Source organism: Phaseolus vulgaris, chromosome 1 (assembly GCF_000499845.2).
Source record: "Phaseolus vulgaris cultivar G19833 chromosome 1, P. vulgaris v2.0, whole genome shotgun sequence".
Classification (NCBI taxonomy): Eukaryota; Viridiplantae; Streptophyta; class Magnoliopsida; order Fabales; family Fabaceae; genus Phaseolus; species Phaseolus vulgaris.
Genome location: NC_023759.2, coordinates 50,451,154 through 50,472,040, shown reverse-complemented (window position 1 = coordinate 50,472,040; position 20,887 = coordinate 50,451,154). Strand labels below are relative to the sequence as shown.

The 20,887-nt window shown below is 32.9% G+C and overlaps 3 protein-coding genes across 3 annotated transcripts; all 3 read right to left on the bottom strand.

The window, feature by feature from the left end:
- Positions 1 to 1,628: 1,628 nt before the first annotated feature.
- LOC137815189 (uncharacterized) lies at positions 1,629 to 4,537 on the bottom strand. Its single transcript, XM_068618265.1, has 2 exons — positions 4,292 to 4,537; positions 1,629 to 4,210 (listed from the first exon to the last, which is right to left on the bottom strand). Exons 1-2 carry the CDS (start codon positions 4,485 to 4,487, stop codon positions 3,927 to 3,929), a joined length of 480 nt encoding a protein of 159 aa, XP_068474366.1. The 5' UTR covers positions 4,488 to 4,537; the 3' UTR covers positions 1,629 to 3,926.
- Positions 4,538 to 7,948: 3,411 nt separating this feature from the next.
- LOC137815188 (uncharacterized) lies at positions 7,949 to 10,226 on the bottom strand. The gene is made up of 2 exons (XM_068618264.1): positions 9,743 to 10,226; positions 7,949 to 9,224 (listed from the first exon to the last, which is right to left on the bottom strand). The coding sequence occupies exons 1-2, from the start codon at positions 9,800 to 9,802 to the stop codon at positions 8,139 to 8,141; spliced, it is 1,146 nt and encodes a 381-aa protein (XP_068474365.1). The 5' UTR covers positions 9,803 to 10,226; the 3' UTR covers positions 7,949 to 8,138.
- A 1,827-nt stretch (positions 10,227 to 12,053) lies between these two features.
- On the bottom strand, positions 12,054 to 14,242 carry LOC137816122 (putative clathrin assembly protein At4g40080). The gene is made up of 3 exons (XM_068619212.1): positions 14,020 to 14,242; positions 13,740 to 13,940; positions 12,054 to 12,576 (listed from the first exon to the last, which is right to left on the bottom strand). Exons 1-3 carry the CDS (start codon positions 14,240 to 14,242, stop codon positions 12,095 to 12,097), a joined length of 906 nt encoding a protein of 301 aa, XP_068475313.1. The 3' UTR covers positions 12,054 to 12,094.
- Positions 14,243 to 20,887: the final 6,645 nt, after the last annotated feature.

The window sequence follows — 20,887 nt, the reverse complement described above, 5'->3', positions numbered from 1 at the left end:
TTTAGTTTTTGAATAAAAAGTTAACTTTTACTTCCTAAATAAATTGTTGTTCTATATTTTATTCTTAACAAATATTGTAAATATTAATATTGATTGACATAGTGAAAAAAAGTATTTTAACACCATGAAAAAAAGTTCTTTAAATGGCATTTTTTTTGAGACAGAAATAAAATAAAATATTATTTGAGAAATAAATTAATTTAATATTTAAGTTCAAATAAGATACATTAAAAAATATTTATTCCGATTTTTAAATAAGCACGGTGACACAAATATTTTGAAATTACTCAAGTGAAGTAGGGTGCAATAAATCTAACGACTAACTACTTATTAAGGCTTCCATTAGTGTTATTTTAGTTTTAAGATTAAAAAAATTTAAAAACTTAAATGAATTTGTAATATTGGATTAGAAAGGTTGGAGAAAATGGGTTAATAAGAATAAAAAAAAATAGTAGAGAGGGGAAAAAGTGAACGAAAATAACAAACAACTAACGCATTATGCTTAGAAAGTATAAAATATAGATTAGAAAATAGTTTTTATCTTTGAAAAACTGATTAAAAAATATTTTAAAACTGGATTAAGAACTACTTCAACCTCGGATTTACAAAATAAGTTTTTTGTTTTTATAATTATATTCAGATATCGTTTAAAAAATTACTCATTCTAAAACATGAAATGAATTGTGGGTGGAAAGTGGGCTTTGGGGCTACAAAGTAAAGTTGACATTTTGAGGTGTCCCATTAATTTTGAGACTTTTTCTTCCTGCAGCTCCATAATCTCCATATGTTTTTTTGCCACTCCCATACTCTGAAGTTAATCTTTTTTTGCCACTCTCATACTCTGAAGTTAATCTTGAATTTGGAAAAAGTTTACTGAAATATAGTTTTATAGTTTTTAAAAATGGTATTCTAGAATATAATCTAGAAGTTTGGATTTGAGAGTAATTTTCAAATTACGTAATCCGGACACGCATTTGAGAAAAAACTTTCAGATTACATAATTCAAAAGTTCTGGAAGTTTGGATTTGAGAATAATTTTCGGATTATGTAATATGGACACCGGACACGCATTTGAGAAAATATTTTCAGATTACATAATTCAAAAGCTCTGGAAATTTGGATTTGAGAATAACTTTCGGATTATGTAATCCGGACACGCATTTGAGAAAAGACTTTCAAAGCTAATCTCATATTGAAAAAGACTTTTGAATTATTTAATTCGGAAACTAATCATGCATCCGAAAAAAGGTTTTTAAATTATATAATAAAAAAACTAATTATAAATTTAGAAAAAAACTTCTATATCTCATGCATCTGAAATTTAGATTATATAATTACTAATTATAAAAATTTAGAAAAAAAACTTCTAGATTACGGGTAATTCTTATAGAGGGACATTTTTTATTATGGAGGTGAAAGAAGAATATTTGGATGTGCGGAAGAATCAATCTAATTTTTGCCACCCGTTTGAAATATAAACATGATGAACCAGTTTTTTAAAAAATTGTTGTATTACTTAGGATTTGAACACGCATGCAGGTCTGCTACCTGAAGAGGATGTTCAGTGGATGGACATCTTTTTACAAAATTTGTAGTCTAAATCTCATCATGATGTAATTGTCTAACACATTCTTCTTATATAATTCTTATACATGTTAAGAAATAGACTTTGATTCTATTATTCAATTTGTGAACAGAGATAGTGGAAGCTGATTAACTATAACTTGAAGCATTATTGTGGTGAAAATGAAAAGAGACTCAAATGAAGATAGATACATGGCCTTAAGAGTATATGAATAGTTGCAGAGTAGCCAATATATATGACAACCCTGCACATGCATGGCCTCATAACATCAACTAAACTTGTCCCAAAGACTTGAGCCTGGCAAGTTCAATCCTTCTATGCTCCCTCTTGATAAAGGCATCAGCTTTTTGGTCCACGCTCCTGAAACCACTTGCATGGTTGGTAGCAGTTGGGGTCTCATGATGAGTTTGTGGCACAGGATTATCAGGGACAGGTGCTGCTTCTGCTGCCACTGTTATGGGCTCTTCAAGGATGCTTTTGAAGGCCACACGACCCTTCTGATGTAGGGGACGATCAGAGCGTTTGCGTAGTGCAGGTCCTGTTACTTCATGGACATGGTAATCGTTGGAAGGGCACCACCCTCTGTATTGGCTTCCCATTTTGCCACCTTCTTCTGTTACTTACACCTTCATCATTCTTTCTGTATCTGTTTGTTTTTGTCACCATGTCTATGTTTATATATACACACACCAACTATAAGTGAATATATTGCTACTCTGCTTTTTTGGTGGGTTATATACATATATGCTGTTATTCTATGATGATAGGACATTTATCAAAATAAGACAAAAAATTCTGTGATGATAAGGCTGAATCTAATACCCCTCTCTCTCAGAATAAAGAGCTTTAAGCAAAAATGAAGAAAATTAAATGTGGATCTTTGAGAACTGGAATATATAATGGACAGGAATCTCTTAAAGCTAGTTGGAGTGGACACCAGAATAATTGGCAATTGCATATTGTCATCACCATTCAATTTGATTTCTTTATATTTTCTGCTGTAGTTGTTGGAGATGGTTGAAGGGAATTATTCCTGGATTATGCAATTCAGAAGACTTGTTTTTTAGAAACAATTCATTCATGAAAATTGATAACCGATTCATTAAATATATTTAATGATGATTATTTCAAAAGTTTTGAAATTATAACTTTTTTGAAAATATGATGAACTTTAATTATTTACTATCTTTTTATGTGATAAGTTCTCCTCTCATTCTTTGTATAAAAGAAACTTCCGAAGAAGAGAGAAGTAAGCAAACGAGAATAACAATATAGAAATAAATGAGATAATATATATTTATTTTAATGGTGATATTAGAAATCTTAATGAGATGCTAGATAAACTTTGTATTCCATCTTATAGTGAAGATGTTTTCTGAACTAAGTATCGGGCGTTTTTATTTTTGAAATTAAAGAAGTTTTTCCACACTAAATATTATCGGTGTTATTATTCTATTTTACTCTATTTTTTATTATTGCTTTATTGCTTAAGTGAATATCCATTTTGTATTTTAAAAAAAAATTAGTTCCAATTATACAACATAGTGGTGGAGTGTAGAATCATTGTAAAAAAAGTAATGGAAAAAAGGGGACTTTAGATGTGACAAGATTATTTTTGCTTGTAAAACAAAACTGCATTATCCCCTCTTATATGAAATTTTAGCCACACATGCAAACACCTCATTTGATTCATCCTTTGAAAATTCACCACATAAAACTTTTCGGGATTCAAGTTGATCATTTCATTGTTAGGATGAGTGCATCGCACCTCTTTCCTATTACAAACAAACACATTAGTTTGTAGACCTAGACTATTCATAGATAATTTTTTTTACCAAATCATTATTCCTTTACTTTAATTGCAAACTGAATTTCAAGACAAAATTGAAGCAAAACAAGGTTGGCAATAGATCCAACTCGATGAAATTTGATTTAAAGTCAAAGATGCACTTCGATTGTGTACATTTCTCTAGTATTACATTACTAGTCCAAAACAATTAGTTTGTCTTTATGACGTGATATAAGGACTTTGATAAGGTAGATGATGATTTCTGTTGATGTGGCTTATCATATCTTTCATTTGAGGATTGGTTTGGTGATTTGCACAGTTTGAAGTATGTTTGTAGGTCAAGTGTTGAGCAGGTTTGTCTTGACTACTTTTTGTATAAGAGTTGGGACACCTTGAAGTATCTGTATAAGACTACTTTTTGTATAAGAGTTGGGACACCTTGAAATATGAAATACAGGGGAATCTTATTCCATGAGAAAGCAACAAAACACACACTTTACTATTGCTGTATTGATATAGCATAAAAGAAGTGCAGAGGAAGTAATTTGTATGTTAGAGCCCCTTTGTTGTCCACCACTTCATGCTCATAACTTTGTTCCTGTCACCCCAGTTTTGATGCTGATATCTCATTTCTTTCACCTTAGCAGTGACTGAACCATAATGTTCTTCTGCATAAACCTCCTCACACTTGGTTTCCTCCAAGAAATACTCATGACCAGAATTAAACTTGGAACCTCCACCACCATCTAAAGCACGATAAGAGGATTTCCTACCACCCCCATGATGCGCATGTCCAAAACCATGGTCACTCTGCATGTGCATGCCTTCTTGAAACACTAAAAAAAAAGACAAAAAATATAAATCAATAACTTTTTTTAAAGTGTAAAATACTATATAATTTAGTTCAAAGTCCATACCAAAACCACCAAATCTCTTCTTGGGTGTTGCTCCTAACTTTCCATGGTGATGCTTTGACATCTCTGGAAATGGTTTGTGGTTATCAGAGCTCCAAGAGTGTTGATGGAAGGTGTAGCTCTGCTGCTGAGACTGAGTCTGCATCCATGTGCCACTGTCATCATAGTATTTCTGTTGAAACACAAGGCTCCTTCTCATGATGTTTGGTGTGGAAGCTTCAAGTTTAGTTTTGTTGTTTATTTCAAATGATGGAGAGAACCTTATATAGTGTATATTACAATATACTTTATGCATTTTAATTGGATAGATAACAATTATTGCATGATTGCATCTTTCAATCCGAATTTACTTTTTTCAATCTGAATGGAATTTTGAACAAAGCAAGATTGTTGATACAACTAATACTTTCCCACCAATAATTAATGACTAATTTCAAGGAATGCACAAAAGATTTTCATCCATCTCACTAAAAGATTATTTTCACTTTTCTATTTTTATCAGTAGTTGTAATCTAAAACAATTTACTCTTGCATTATCAATAAATTATTTATTAATTATGTGATTTCATATATTAAATCTTATTATTTGTGTCAATTTGAATAAGATGCTTTAAAAATTGAAAATTAATTCTTAAAATATTATAATAGTATTATAATAGTCTCGTTGAACATCATAATCATAGACAACTTCATATTATTGCATAATAGGTTGTAATGATATTAGAAGTAACACCCAAACACAGAGGGCTAAACTTATTCAAATAAGAAAACATCAAAGCACACATTTTATCAGAACTGTTTTATTGGCATTAGAAGCAATTCAGATTCCCTTTGTTGTCCACTGAACTTTGTGTGGTTTGTACTTCATGTTCCTGTCATAGCTAGTTTCACCACCCCAGTTATTCTGATGGTATCTCATTTCACCCTTATGCTCCTCTCTGTAAGACTCCTCATACTTAGTTTCCTCCGAGAAATACTCATGGCGTTGGCCACCAGAATTCAACCTCCCACCACCACCACCACCTCCACTGCCACCATAAGGGAACCTTCTGCCACCCCCATGATGCGCATAGCCATGGCCACTGTGCATGCCTTCCTGAAACATTCCCCCCACATTGCATGGCTGTTTTTGCGTGAATTGCTGATCATAAGCACCAAGGGTGTTCATGTGCATGGGTGGGTGCTGGTTGTGGTGGTTGTTGTCGTAGCTCCAAGACTCTTCTTGGAAGAAATAGCTCTCTTCCTCAGACCGAGCATCCATCCTCATCCTCTCATCACCATAGCACTGCTGGTACTGGTTAAACCCCATTTTCTTTTGCATGCTTATTCGTTGCAAACTCAAGCTTAGTTTGATGTTAGTGTGATTTTGATTCAATCTTTGTTGACCCTTTTATAGGCACTTCATACTTGTACCGTGATAACCATGTATGGGAATTTAATTTCTCCACTTTCAAGGGAATTTTGAAGAAAGGTAGGGTTGGACTAAAGAGTGCGCTATTAAATTATTGCAGCAGCTTTATTCTAAATCCTCCATGTTTTTTCTTCCCATTTTCCTCTTTTCAGTTCCTCACAATATATGTTTCAGACTTCACACCATTTCTATATATGTACATTGCATTTCTACTAGAATCGAACATTACTCTTAAATTAAATTGTGTGTCTCTGGATATATATATATATATATATATACTATGGCCGGTAACGTGTGAATTCAAAAAATATTTGTTTGATTTTTAACAATTTTTTAACAATTCTGTATAATTTTAAAAAAAAAATACATTAGTTTTTTAAAAACTTAAAATTATTGTATAAATTTTTGTTATGATTATAAAAATAAACAATAAATTTTTTTAACTAGTCATGAAAAACATCATTTTTTCTAAAAAAAACCTGAAACATTCTTATGCACATAAATTTTTACTATCAATTAATATAATATGTAGATTTGTATTTTCGTATTCTACATCAATTTATATAATATATAGATTTGTATTCACTTATCCTACATTTTAGAGATTATAAGTATCTTCATGTCGATGTCATATTATTTAAGTATAGGTTGCATGCAATGCTAATGCTACTACTCTTTCTCTTCTTTTTACTTTTTAATTTATTGATTTGTTTTGTGACTTTCATCTTCCACTCTCTCACCTGATATGAAACTCCAAGAAAAAAAAAAGATATAATAAATTAAAAATATAAAATTTACTCTGTTCTAGAGAGCAACAACAAATAATAATAACAATAATAATAATATAATTGGTGGCTAAAAATTTCAAAGCCCACAGGCACCACAACAACAAACAATAATAATATAATTGGTGGCAAAAAATTCCAAAGCCCACTGGCATGGGTTGGGTGTAGGAATAAACAAGAAATCTGATTCTGAATTGGTAAGAGTCCATGGAAAAGCATCTCATTCGTTAATTCTGATGTTTCCACCATCATATGAGGGATTAATCAATTTCCACCACCAAACTCCACTCATTCACTGTTTAAAATATCAAAAATTAATATCATTAATCAATTTCATCTTTTATTCGCGGAAAAATACTAATTTAATCTGTTTCTTATTATAAAACATTAAACTTATTATTAACTTAAACAACCATTAATTATTTTCATCATATTGGTTTGTATGAGTTAATTTTGATCCTTAAATACATGCACTCATTTCAGAATATATTTTTTTTACATTCATTAGAGTTAATTAATATTTTAAGATCATATTAATATTCATTCTTAAGTTTAACGACAGATTACCCATGTTGGTTGGTTAACAGTATTATTAGACCTATAGTATAATTAAGTGATTTGTTAATTTGTATAAGAAGTTTTGACTTGTTTTGTGAGTGAAAAAATATGTTTTTTTTTAAATACTCGCTTTAAAAAATTTTAAAATATTTTCTATTCTCATTTTTTTTATTTTCTTTTATTTAAAATGATAAGTTTTTTAAAATTATTAATCTTTAAGGATTGTGAAATTGTTATTTCTTACCTAATTCTATTTTTCTTCGTTTTCCTTAATTTGTGTTACTTGTTTGATTTGTAATTGATACCAATAGATCGAATTTCCCTAAAATTAGATTATATTATATTATAAACTAATTTCTAAAAAATTTGTTGGAATTTTCAAAACATTCTTCTAGGTTACAATCAAATTTTTTTTTTTTTAAAAAACAAATATTATGATCTATTAAATAATATTTAAGCTCATTAATAATGTGATTATTGGTAATTCTCAGCAAAACCCATCTAATCTTGTATTCAACAAGTGTTTAAATCAATGTTCTAATTTCACATAAAATGTATATATGCTCGTAGTATTATTTTTTCTACAACTCTCCTTATATAAATGTCTTCAAAACTGATTCGTAAACTTTTGCATAAATTAATTTTTATTTATAATAAATTCTATTTTTTTATTTAAACAAAACCTTGGTAAGTCTAGAAATCAACTATGAAAACATAGGTAATGTTGCAGTTTTCTTGAATAAAAATCTTAAAATGAGATACTATCACTAATAACATTCTTGAATGAGAACTATGATGATTAATCCAATTGAGTTAATGATCACTATCACTACTAATTCATAACATAATTAGCCACACAAATCCAAAATATACACAACCTCATGACCACAAACATGTACTCTGAAATGAAACTAAACAGAATAATAGATTAACTTAAAGAAGTTCAAGTGTAAACTATGTACACAATTGTCCCCAAGATCAAAGAATTTGTCCTAACACAACAAAAAATTCTGGAGAACAAAATAATCTTACAAACCGTATGAGGATTATCTGTGTCAATAAAAGTGTATCATCATCATCAATTAGCATCCTAGGATCATCTGTCCTCTCTCAAGCAATTTCCAGGCAAGAGAAATCTATACTTGTCTGCATTTTCTAGCAGATAAGCAGGAAGATGAACTGCAGAATATGAGTGGGGTATTGGTCCCATTTTACCAATGATTTCCTTGAAGGTGTACTCCTCTGGTAGCATATCAAACAAATCAGCCCCTTTGCATATTACATCTTGAATTCTCTTGGGATTCAAATAATGAGAGAATCTGACTCTGTCATTGTGACTATAAGCTTTCATCTTAAAGATGAAATCACTGATCCGGCGGAAGCAAAAGCTGCAATGCCAACCAGCATCTGCCAACAAGTGATCAGATTGGCGGTAATGTGCATACCTTGTCTTACCACTCTGATACCTGTGAACAGAAGCTCTCCAGCTGTTATCATCCGCAAGAAACTCAAATGAATATAGATAGTTCTTCAGCTGAAGATGAAGGATTGAAGGCACATCATCACACCATCTCAAGAGGTTAATAGTGTGAGCACTAGGAATCTCATCAACATCAGACATAATCAGCAAGTCATCATCAGTGATACCAGCTATCTTAAGGAGATGGTCCAATGCAACACGCTGATATGCTTCCTCGATGAAAGGGTTTTCACCTTTGATGAATCTCCCACCAATGGTTCCATATGTTAATCGGGAATCCACAAATCTGAACTGCTCCCGATTGCTTTTGAAAACCAGAGGTTTTGGCCTACCAGTGAATGTGGAGTTTGATTCAAGCAGAACAAACTGTGTTATGTAAGGATACAATTCTCTCCAGCGCAAGTTAAGTATCTCCAATTCGTTACTGAACAACACAGCATCGTACACACGTCTTGGGAACTCACGAACTCCCCAGCCATGAAGTTTGCAGAGATTTTCCATTGACACATTTTCGTTGTAGTAATGAGGAATGACATTGAAAGGCTTTGGAGGTTTTTCCCATAAAGGCCTAAGGAAGTAGGAGATCTTCTGTCCGTGCAAGTATATGCCAAATGTGCACATTGGCACAACAGCAAAAATAAATATTAATGTTTTCACATCCAACCCACGCAAAATGCAGCACATTCTTGACATGTTTGTCTCCTGCATCATCAAAGAATCAACATTGAAATTTATCAGAAAATCTCCCCAACATCATGCACAAGAACACTGATGTTATAATCAATAACTATAGCCTACTAAAGCTACATCATGAACATATCATATACATCCAAAAAAATCCCCAAAATACAATTGGTTAATTCTGCATCCATTCCAATCCCATTAAAACCCCTTTCCCTCTGTCAAGAACAAAATCAAATGATGAAGGAATTGAGAGTCTATGCATGTGCCATTTACCCTATGAAACAGTCCAGCATATTTGCTAAAAATACCTTTGAAACTCATCCTTTCTTAAATAGCAAAATATTTAGAGCACAGAAACCATATGAACACAAGGTGAAAGGGCCAATTAGTGTACTAAATGGCCATTACCAGCCCTAACTGAAAAGCAAATAAAATGCAATCCTTTTTCATCAAACAGAAGACACCCAGAATCAATAAAACAAGATTAACTAAAAGGGCAAACGAAACCACGGCAAAAAGATGAAACTTGCAATTACCTGGCCACAAACATCACTGTTCTTCTTAGAACAGTAATGTCCACCGGCACAGCACATCATAAAGAGTTCAATCCAAATCCAAATCCAATGAAACGAGATTGATTGTATAAACCCCCTCGCTCCGATCGAAATCGTATTCCAGTGAGAAACAACAAGGAATGCGCGTTAAAGGGTAAAAGCAGAGAAAGAAAGGGTAAAGAAGGGTTTTTGTTGCAGTGGTGACAGAAACAGATACACTGAAAGCCGAAAAAAGGAAGTTCCGTTGCAGAATTCCTCTTTGGCTGTTTTTGTTCTGTTGATGATGTTCTTCTCAAACACCGCCTCTTCCAAATGCGTATTTATACAAATATCACCAACGCAAAAACTCACCATTAACGATAAAAAAAACAAACACTTTCTTTCTACACGCGTTTTTCTATTCGCAGTTTGGTTTCATTTGAACATATCTTATGATTACTTAGTCACGCATAAACCCGTTTCAACATCTTAAATTAATATTTAAATTTCATAACAAATTCTCATTAAAATATATTCACAAAAATCTTAAAATTAAGATCTCAACCCTTTACAAAATTTTAACTTTAAAAAAGAGATTTTTAATGTAAACAGCGTGTATTAAAAAATGAGGGCAAATAAATAAAAATATAAATTTTTCATTATACTATGTCAATGGTGGTAAAGACGAAGTCATAGGTTACATCGTTGGTGAGTTGTTCTCTTTATGAATAAGACAGCATAGTACCCAAGACGATGTCGTTCTTTACGAGGATGTTCAGTTTTTTACTGGGTAATATTAGCTACGGCCATGCGCACTGTTACAGTGTATAACCTTAAAATAATTTCCAATGTATTACTAAAAATGTTAAAAATATAATTATAAGTAATAATAATAATCATTTTAATTTATGCTACATAAAAGTAAAAAATAAAATAACTTTAAAATGAAATTTTAAATTTGTTTGAAAAATATTATACACTGAATCATAAAGTTGAAAGTGTTGATTTAAATGATTTTTAGAATTTTAGTAATTTAAATATATAAAATAAAAATATCTAAATAATTTGTGTCTTAATATTGCACGTAACATTCATCTCACTTTGGACATGTGTTACAATGTATGAACATGATTCATCATCTACATATTCTAACTATATTTTATAATTCAGTAATTTAAAACACTATTTTAAAATTTGTATATATCTTTTATACGTATCTTTTTTCTTTTTTTTTAAACTAATATAATTTTAAAATGTTTATTGATTATCGTTTCTCATGATTTTATTTTAAAATATTTTTAATAATACACAAAAAAATAAAATAATAATCAATATAATTTAAATGAAAATAAAAAGAGTTAGAATTCGATTCTCCGACTTGTTTTCGGTGACGAACGGTAAAATTAAAGATTAAAAATAGGATTTTTTTGAAAATTGAATCCTTGGTATGAATATGAATAGTAAACTAATTTATTTTGTATTTGTAAGGGATTATATTATCGGGTTGGACAATTGATTTTTATTTTAATGTCGTGTTTTTTATTAATATTTTTTTATTCATTTTTGGTTGGAAGTGTTCAAATGAATATTTAATATTTGGAGGTTGTTAATGTAGTAATAAAAATATAGTTTGTAATGAACTTTATATTTAATGAGTCATGTATCTCCAATTTACTTAAATGTATTTACACTAGTCAGTCAAACGATATTTAAGAGTATTGAATTGTTCTGCCCCGATCTATACATATTTAAATAAATAAAGTTGTAAATTACTATCGTTGTCACAAGATTGATAATCATCGCTATTGAAGGAGAGAAGAAGAGGTTCATGTAGGAGAGGAGGTTCACGTGAGTATAATATTTAAATCTCTATTGATTCACGCTATATGAAACAAAACGATTATGCGATTCAACGATTTTCACAATACAATTGTGTTATGGGAGTAAAAATTATTATTCAATTGATTTGTATCATGGAAGGGTTGAACTATATCGTTTTGTGCAATGCATATCGTGAATCGCATAATATTTACTACCATGATTTCAACAAATCTTTTTGTATTATATTTTAAAAAAAATAGTATTAAGAGTATTGATATGTTAAGTTGCAACATATTACAATTAGAATGAAAAATAATATTTTAATGCAATAAATCAATTTTGAAGTTTCATTAATCAAATTAAAGTTATAAAGTAGTGATTTTCAATGTACAGTTGTAAAAATAACATAAATAATATTTTTCTAGTATTAATTCACCTTAATTTAAGTGTGGAGCTTATATGAACTTTTAAGAAAGAAGATGCATGATAGCACAAGAAAAGGGAAAAGTTGTACAATTTGTATTTACAAAATAATTAACATTGTAATCTTGCAGAGGGAAACTTGACCAAATCAACAGAATTGATAAAAATATTTGGAAATTCAAACTTATCTGACTTTGTTGCCCTGTGCGTACTCATCGTTTTACCTTCATTAAACATCATCTTCTCAGCCTTCTCCTTCATTTCTCTTACTAAATCCATCAATAATCTTTGTTTCTCTCCTACCATCACCATCTCTCTGCACTTCTCCAATCTATTGAACACGTAAACCAACTCCACCATTTCTCCAAAACTCATAAATTCAAAACGCTCTCTCAACTCGTTAATTCTAACAAACACCTCGTCCAACGTCACATTCTCATCCTCTTTCACCAAACTTGATATCTCATAAACTAGCTTGTTCCCTTCCATGGATGTTATCTCAGGTATTCCCCCAATCCCTTCAACAACTGCCAACAAAGCCTTTGTCTCTCTCAACAACTCACTGTTGGTAAGACCTGAAGCTCTCTCTTCTCCTGCTTTCATCCATGACCCACCTAACAATCTTAAATTACACCGATAACAAATTTTACATTAAACTTTTCATTTTAACTTAATTTGTCTGTTTACCTAAATGTAATGTTTCAAAACTCGAATGCATTGTCAACTCGATCAAAATAGTGTATTACTTGTCAAATTTGTACATCTTATATATTTAGTTAAACTTAAAAGATTGATGTGATAAAAAAAAATATAAATATACTATTTTAACTACCTGTAACAAATTTTATGTTAAAAACTTTATATTTTAAGTTAACTTATCTATTCATCTATATATTTCAAAATTCAAATGCATTCTCAACTCGATCAAAATATTGTATTACTTATAAATTCGTTGATCTTATATATTTTAAACTTAAAAGATTGGTGTGAAAAAAAAAATGTTGAGATACTATTTTCACATTCAATTAAATAATTTGAGTAGCTTCGTGGCTAACCATCATCACCTTTGAATTTCAAAGACCAGGTTTCAATATTGGTGAATGCTATTTCATTATTTTATGAAAAATATTCTTTGAGACCATATAAAACAAGACACTAACGCTTTACAACCTATTTAATAATATAATAATATATATTAATAGGGTTTGGTAGTTGGTATGCATCAAACTATTTTTCATTCTTCTTTTTTCTGTGATTTTAATTTACCAAGGTTTTAAAAAATTGAAATGTTTGGCTTCATTTTAATCTTGAATGTTTACTTTTTTTATACATTTTAATTACTTAACCTGTTTCTTGTTGATACTTAAATATATGTGTTAAGTTTATAAGATTTAATTGAATCAAAATACATACATATATATATATATATATATATATATATATATATATATATATGGGATCCACACTTTTAAAAACTTTTTTTATATTTAATGAAATTTATTTAATATAAAATTTGATGATATTTTACTTTAAATGGCTAAGAATTAATATGAGAAATTTATATATTGTTAATAAATTTTAAATGATAATCAAAATATTAAAAAAATATATGAGTAAATATTACTAATATTTTAAAAAAATATATAACTATAATAATAATAAAAAAAATCACAAATTTAGAATTTAGAATTTTCGAACATTAACAACAACAAAAATCTCATTGGTGGATATAAAGACTGAGTTTGAGAAGTGTTACCCTTGAGTTGAGTCTTGGTCAGCTTCGACGCCGAGGAAGAAGCCCACGATCCTGGAAGCCCAGAGAAGCTGTTCCACGTGTTTAGCGTATCATCGTACCCACGAGGACAGTTCCCAACACACGGGACTGCTCCTGTCGCGGAATTTGGAGAGGTTAAGGTAGTTCTTGCCGCCGCCACCGCCGCTGTACGGAAGCTGGTCCCTCATGATGAAGCTGCCGCGTTTTAACACGTAGTGGACGGCGATGAGGCACTTGAGCGCGACGGCGGAGCTCTGGGTGCTCTGTAGGCGATCCATGAGAAGGTCCATGGCGGCGGAGGCTGTGGCGCGTGATCCATCACCGACGGTGAGGAGCGTGGAGAGGTGCTTGGAAGTGGGAGGGGTGAAGGAATCGTGGCTGGTGGCGCGTAGGAGAGAGAGAGTGGCGCGTTGGGAGAGGACGGCGGCTTTTCCCTGCGAAGCTTTGTCCTTGATGATGCCGATGAGGTCTTTGAGTTTGGTCATACTAATAGAGTTTGAGACACAGGCGTACACGCTAAGAGACAAGACAGTACAAGATAGCAAACTATGGCTCCTTAATTTCTTCAAGGCCAACAACTGTGTATTATTAGTATTAGTGATTGATTATCTATCAAGCATAATAAAAAAAACTACTTCCACAACAACAAAAAATAATGATGGTTTGATTTTACATTCAATTTCCAACTTCATAGATTATTATTTTATTATTATAATAAAATATTTTATTATAGAAAGCATTTGTCAAGTAAATATATATAAAAATAAGTAGTATTGTTCTTACAACAAGGACCAAGAAAAAGGTTGATAAGATCAACTCCTTTACAAATCTTCCGAACTTGGGCTGGACTCTCTCGGCTTCTCCTCGAGTTGGGTTCTCGGCTTCTTCTCGGGTTGGGCTCTCGCGGCTTCTACTCGAGTTTGGCTCTCGGCTTCTTCTCGGGTTGGGCTCTCGCGACTCCTACTCGAGTTTGGCTCTCGGCTTCTTCTCGGGTTGGGCTCTCGGCTTCTTCTCCTCACAGGTGGGTGTGTGTACCTGCAAGGCGCTCCGATGCCAAAGTCAGATATAGTTTTATGTTCATCAGATCAATTGAATCTTACTTACCTCTTGAGTTGAACCTCTATTTATAAGGCTCTCTTATTGGGCTTAAGAGTTACTTGGGTCTTTTCTTTTTGCACCTAACATTTTGAAAACACACACCTGTACATTTGGGCCCATCTTATGGGCTTTGCTATAATCACTAATTTAATTTTACTTATTTACTTTTTATATTTAACCTTTCGGTTGAGACTTTCGGTACAACCTTTCGGTCGAGACTTTTGGTACAACCTTTCGGTTGACCTTTCGGCCTAGACAGTACACTAGCCCCCCAGGCATGAGGATTTGAAAAAGACGTTATGCCTAATGAAAAGGACAAATTTTGTATTTAATACCTTTCGTATCAAAGTATTGCCTTGTTTCGTATACTTTTCTTGATTATGCCGATTGACATGATGAGTTATAATTGTGATATCGTAACGCTTCGTTTGGAAGGGTTTTTTGTTTTTATTGATTCAGAAAGATTGAACTGAATACTCTCAAAAGGTATAATGTCTTCTTCAAGCTCTGTTTCTATTTCTGATGAATTTACAGAATTTTTGGATATGAGTAACGAGGCTATCAGGAAAGTAATTGAGATGAATGAGGATATTCATTCAATTATTTCATCTGCCATCATTTCTGTTGTGAAGAATCATTTCTGTTGTGAAGAATAAAGCTAGTAGTGATATGAGTTCAAGTGAAGAAGCTATAGATCTTGAAGCTGAATAAAGAGTTGGTTGAATCTAGTAAGAGTCTTGAATAACATAATTTTTTCTTTTTTTTGAAGATGTTTACCTTTCGGATTTCCTTTCGGTCAACCTTTCGGCCTATAACTTATTGAAAATTGATAATTGTTTGAAGCCGTTTACCTTTCAGATTTCCTTTCGGCCTATAACTTGTTGAAAATTGATAACATAATATTTGAAGTCGTGTTTACCTTTCGGATTTCCTTTCGGCCTATAACTTGTTGAAAATTGATAACAATTGTTTGAAGGCGTTTACCTTTCGGATTTTGTGCATACTAGTCCCAATGCTTCTTCTCGTGACATGTTCTCGTAGGCTACTATTCCTTCTCTTACAAATTCGGTGATTGAGCTTGCTAGTCGGACTTTACTAATTGGCAAAGCAATAAGACAAGAGACTAAGGATGTTGTTTCTTCTTTTGAACTTGAAAAATTGAAAAAGGAAGCAACTGAATCAAATGAGAAGATCAGATCCTTAACTTCCCAAGTTGAAGAGTTGTCTAAGGCTAAGGATTGTTATGAAGCCGAGAAAGAGTCTGAAGGATGAGATTACTGAGTTAACGGCTCATAAGTTATCCCTTGACGAGGAGATTCAACGTTTGAAAGGAAACTTCGCTGATCTTTCTGCTGCGAAGAAAGTTGAAGCTGATAATAATCTTCGTTTAGAATCTGTGATAAACCAGTTGAATTCAAGGGTTACTCGAGCTGAGGGTTATTTTGTTCAGCAACACAAGTTGGGTTTTGAAAAACCTCTCCAGCAAGCCGAGTATTTTTACAAGATTCCATTGGATGCTGGAAATTTCGACATGGGCAAAGATTTTTATAATGACGAACTGATGCCCATCAGTGAAATTCCTTATGATGAAGATGAAGATGAAGATGGTGGTGCTGATGATGATAGGCATGCCGACGCCGAATAGCTTGTTTTAGTTTGTTGTTTTGTAAGAACTCCCAAGTAAAGTTCCAGGGTTCTTTAACATGTTTTGTCCCAGCCACTTGATGGTTATTTTGGATGTATAACATCAAGTTATATATAATATTCTATTTACTTTGCACGTATCCCAATTATTTGCTAGTGAATAATCTTTATTTATCACAAATGTGCATGAAAGATAAAGTGAAGATGTGATTGTTCACGTTCACCGCACCATATATCACCTAATATAACCAACGTGTCGGATCCTAGCTTTCGGTTTTAGTTTTTTGCCATGCAAAAAATGAGACCTCTCGGTTTTGTATTGGAACCTTTCGGTTTTTTATAAAACCTCTCGGTTTTTGTTTTCTGCCATGCAAAAAATGAGACCTCTCGGTTTTTGTAATAAAACCTTTCAGTTTTTTATAAGACCTCTCGGTTTTGTATTGGAACCTTTCGGTTTTTTTATAAGACCTCTCGGTTTTGTATTGGAACCTTTCGGTTTTTTGATAAGACCTCTCGGTTTTGTATTGGAACCTTTCGGTTTTTTTATAAGACCTCTCGGTTTTGTATTGGAACCTTTCGGTTTTTTTATAAGACCTCTCGGTTTTGGATTGGAACCTTTCGGTTTTTTGATAAGACCTCTCGGTTTTGTATTGGAACCTTTCGGTTTTTTGATAAGACCTCTCGGTTTTGTATTGGAACCTTTCGGTTTTTTTATAAGACCTCTCGGTTTTGAATTGGAACCTTTCGGTTTTTTGATAAGACCTCTCGGTTTTGTATTGGAACCTTTCGGTTTTTTGAGAAGACCTCTCGGTTTTTGTTTTCTGCCAACCTTTCGGACTATAACTTTTCGACTTCTTAAATAAGAACTCCGTTGATTGAGATTTGATTTGAATGAAGCACACTCGAGAGGGGATTTCACCTGGAGTGAAAGCATCTTGATCCAAGAGGCTTGAAGTACAAGATACACTCTTGGGAGGGATTTCACCTGGAGTGAAAACATCTTGATCCGAGAAGCTTGAAGAACGAGATACACTCTCGGGAGGGATTTCACTTTAAGTAAAAGCATCCATGACCGAGAGGTTTGAAGAACGAGATACACTCGGGAGGGATTTCACTTGAAGTAAAAACATCCAGGACCGAGAGGTTTGAAGAACGAGATACACTCTCGGGAGGGATTTCACCTGGAGTGAAAACATCCTGGACCGAGAGGTTTGAAGTACGAGATGCACTCTCGGGAGGGATTTCACTTGAAGTGAAAGCATCCAGGACCGAGAGGTTTGAAGAACGAGATACACTCTCGGGAGGGATTTCACCTGGAGTGAAAACATCCTGGACCGAGAGGTTTGAAGTATGCGAAGCATTGATGGATTTAACAGTTTGACTCTTCATATGAATAACTTCTTCATTAAGTGTTTCAATCTTGAATAAGACTTTCTTTGTACATGAAAAATCATCCTTGACCGAAAGGTTTTACATACAATGATGAGTGTTTAACTGCCTTGGACTTTGTCTGCTCCTTAGCCCTCCATCTCTAACAAAGCGTTTCAACTGCCCAACTTGAATCAATTCTTCAATTCTATCTTTCAAAGCTACACATTCTTCTGTATGACGACCATGATTCTTGTGGTATTGGCAATGTTTACTCTGATATGCTCTTTCTGAAGTTCTTTCCTTCTTTGGTGGTGAGATTATCTTTATTGCCATTGCTTATTGTAAGATTCTTGCTCCATTACTACTCAACGGTGTATATTGTTGAAACTTTCAGCTACGAAATTATTCTCTTTCTTTTCTAAACGAATGTCCTCCTTCCTTTTCACTTATCTTCTTATCATTTTCATCCGCCCTCGAAATTCTCTCAACTCTTCCATCTGCATAAACTTTGATGCACGTTGTCTTAACTCATCAAGATTGGTTGCCGATTTTTTGCAAAGACTGTCGGCAAATGGTCCCGGTTTTAGTGCTGTAATCATATGATGCATGGTGACTTTCGGACTGAGATTCCGGATATTTAGTGCTACCTTTCCAAAGCGCTCCATAAATGTTCTTAGGGATTCTCCCTTTTCTTGCCTTATATTCACTAAGGCAATTAATGTCAGATGATGTGGTCGGCTTGTAGCAAAATGAGCTCCAAACTTTTTTACCAAAGTGTTGAAACAATCAATGGATAACGGTGGCAACCGAGTAAACCAACTCAGCCCCTCCCTTCAAAGTTGTTGGGAATACTCGGCACAAAATGGCATCATTCCACGTATACAAACTTATCTGCGTTGTGTATACTGCAATGTGTTCATCAGGATCTGTACCTCCATCATATTTCTCCATGGTAAAATTCTTCCAATTTTCGGGCAGTGGGGTTTCTATAATGGCTTCGGAAAATGGATGCCTCCTAACAAATATTCCTACAAAGATACCAGAAGTCTCTGGTATTCTCTTCCTTGTAGTTTCAAATCTTTTCTCATTATGTACCCTTTGGTGGATATGTGTTCTTGGTTGAACAGTTTCAAACGATGTGTTTAAAATCGTCTCTTCATTCAACTTCCTTTTCATGTATGCATTCTCTGCCCTTAACATACTTAACTTTTCTTCATTGCTTTTCTTTAGTGTTTCGAACTCTCTTTGTAACTGCATGAGCATAGCCATTGACATGGAATTTTGATTATCTCTCTGCTCCCCAGATTGCTCTCCACCTTGTTCTTCTCATTTGATTCATCTTGTCTTCAACCTTTTTCAGCTACTTCTCGGCCCCACGGTGGGCGCCAAAATGTTCTTACAACAAGGACCAAGAACACTAGAATAAGGTTGATAAGATCAACTCCTTTACAAATCTTCCGAACTTGGGCTGGACTCTCTCGGCTTCTCCTCGAGTTGGGCTCTCGGCTTCTTCTCGGGTTGGGCTCTCGCGGCTTCTACTCGAGTTTGGCTCTCGGCTTCTTCTCGGGTTGGGCTCTCGCGACTCCTACTCGAGTTTGGCTCTCGGCTTCTTCTCGGGTTGGGCTCTCGGCTTCTTCTCCTCACAGGTGGGTGTGTGTACCTGCAAGGCGCTCCGATGCCAAAGTCAGATATAGTTTTATGTTCATCAGATCAATTGAATCTTACTTACCTCTTGAGTTGAACCTCTATTTATAAGGCTCTCTTATTGGGCTTAAGAGTTACTTGGGTCTTTTCTTTTTGCACCTAACATTTTGAAAACACACACCTGTACATTTGGGCCCATCTTATGGGCTTTGCTATAATCACTAATTTAATTTTACTTATTTACTTTTTATATTTAACCTTTCGGTTGAGACTTTCGGTACAACCTTTCGGTCGAGACTTTTGGTACAACCTTTCGGTTGACCTTTCGGCCTAGACAGTACAAGTATCAAAGAAAAAAAAATATCTATGATTAAATAAAAATATTTATTTTTAATAAATTTTGTTCATAATTTAATAATATATTTTTATTTCTATACCAGTTGGGTCCGTACGATTGAGTAGAGATCCATATCCGATCAAGACTGACCAAAACCATCACGTCTCCAAATAAGATTAATGAAACTAATCAATAATCAAGCACTAGGTAATATATTATTAACTACGACTAATGTCCTTAGTCTGACCCACTACCAAAGGATCCATGATAATGATATAAATAGGCACATTCCAATAATTAGGTATGTCATCATTCAGTATTAAAAATACCGAGTGTCGAACATTTAAATCTTACTTCTGCGTCGGAGTATCTTTTGCAGGTACCATTCGAATTCGGAGTTTACGAAGACGAGAAGTGGAGAAGGGATAGGAGATGAAGGAGTTCATTCGAGATGAAGGAGAGGAGAGTAGACCAACTTACCGAAAAGAAAGACAATCGTTCTATTGAGTTTCAACCCTGTTTGAGAACAATATCAATAATAAATATTTATAACAATGTAGAGAAAATATAAATTTTTATATATAACTTTTTACAATTTTACTTTTTAAATAATTATTCATGATAAAAAAACCATTTACACAATAAAAATTTATCCATAATAAAATTTAAAAAAATTATCTAATGACGTGTGCTAATTAATAAAAAAGCAAGACTTCGATTGGTTAAGTGTTAAAAAAATTCAAAATCATTGATGGATAATACTTTCAATAAAGATATCCTGAATGACAACCTAAAAGTGATCACCAACACTATTTTAATGAACACCATAATCAATGACGACTTTAGAATAATGAAACATGGAAGTTAGTATTTTAAAAGTTAGGTTTTTTAGTATTCAATAATTCAGTATAGTTTGTAAAAATTAACATATTTAAACAAATTCAAATTATTAGTTTGAGAAGTTCTATTTATGTAATTGACTAAATTTAAATAATGTTATCATAAAAAATAATTAAGGAAGAAAAAACACGTCATA

Excerpts from the sequence above, each read along its gene's own strand:
- LOC137815188 (XM_068618264.1), bottom strand. The coding sequence starts at position 9,802 with ATGATGTGCTGTGCCGGTGGACATTACTGTTCTAAGAAGAACAGTGAT. Across the intron at positions 9,225-9,742 it reads ACAGTGATGTTTGTGGCCAG|GAGACAAACATGTCAAGAAT; the intron begins GTAATTGCAAGT and ends TTGATGATGCAG.
- LOC137816122 (XM_068619212.1), bottom strand. The coding sequence starts at position 14,242 with ATGACCAAACTCAAAGACCTCATCGGCATCATCAAGGACAAAGCTTCG. Across the intron at positions 13,941-14,019 it reads TCTCATGGATCGCCTACAGA|GGACCAGCTTCCGTACAGCG; the intron begins GCACCCAGAGCT and ends CTTCATCATGAG. Across the intron at positions 12,577-13,739 it reads GACCAAGACTCAACTCAAGG|GAGAAGAGAGAGCTTCAGGT; the intron begins GTAACACTTCTC and ends GGATGAAAGCAG.
- LOC137815189 (XM_068618265.1), bottom strand. The coding sequence starts at position 4,487 with ATGAGAAGGAGCCTTGTGTTTCAACAGAAATACTATGATGACAGTGGC. Across the intron at positions 4,211-4,291 it reads GAAGAGATTTGGTGGTTTTG|TGTTTCAAGAAGGCATGCAC; the intron begins GTATGGACTTTG and ends CTTTTTTTTTAG.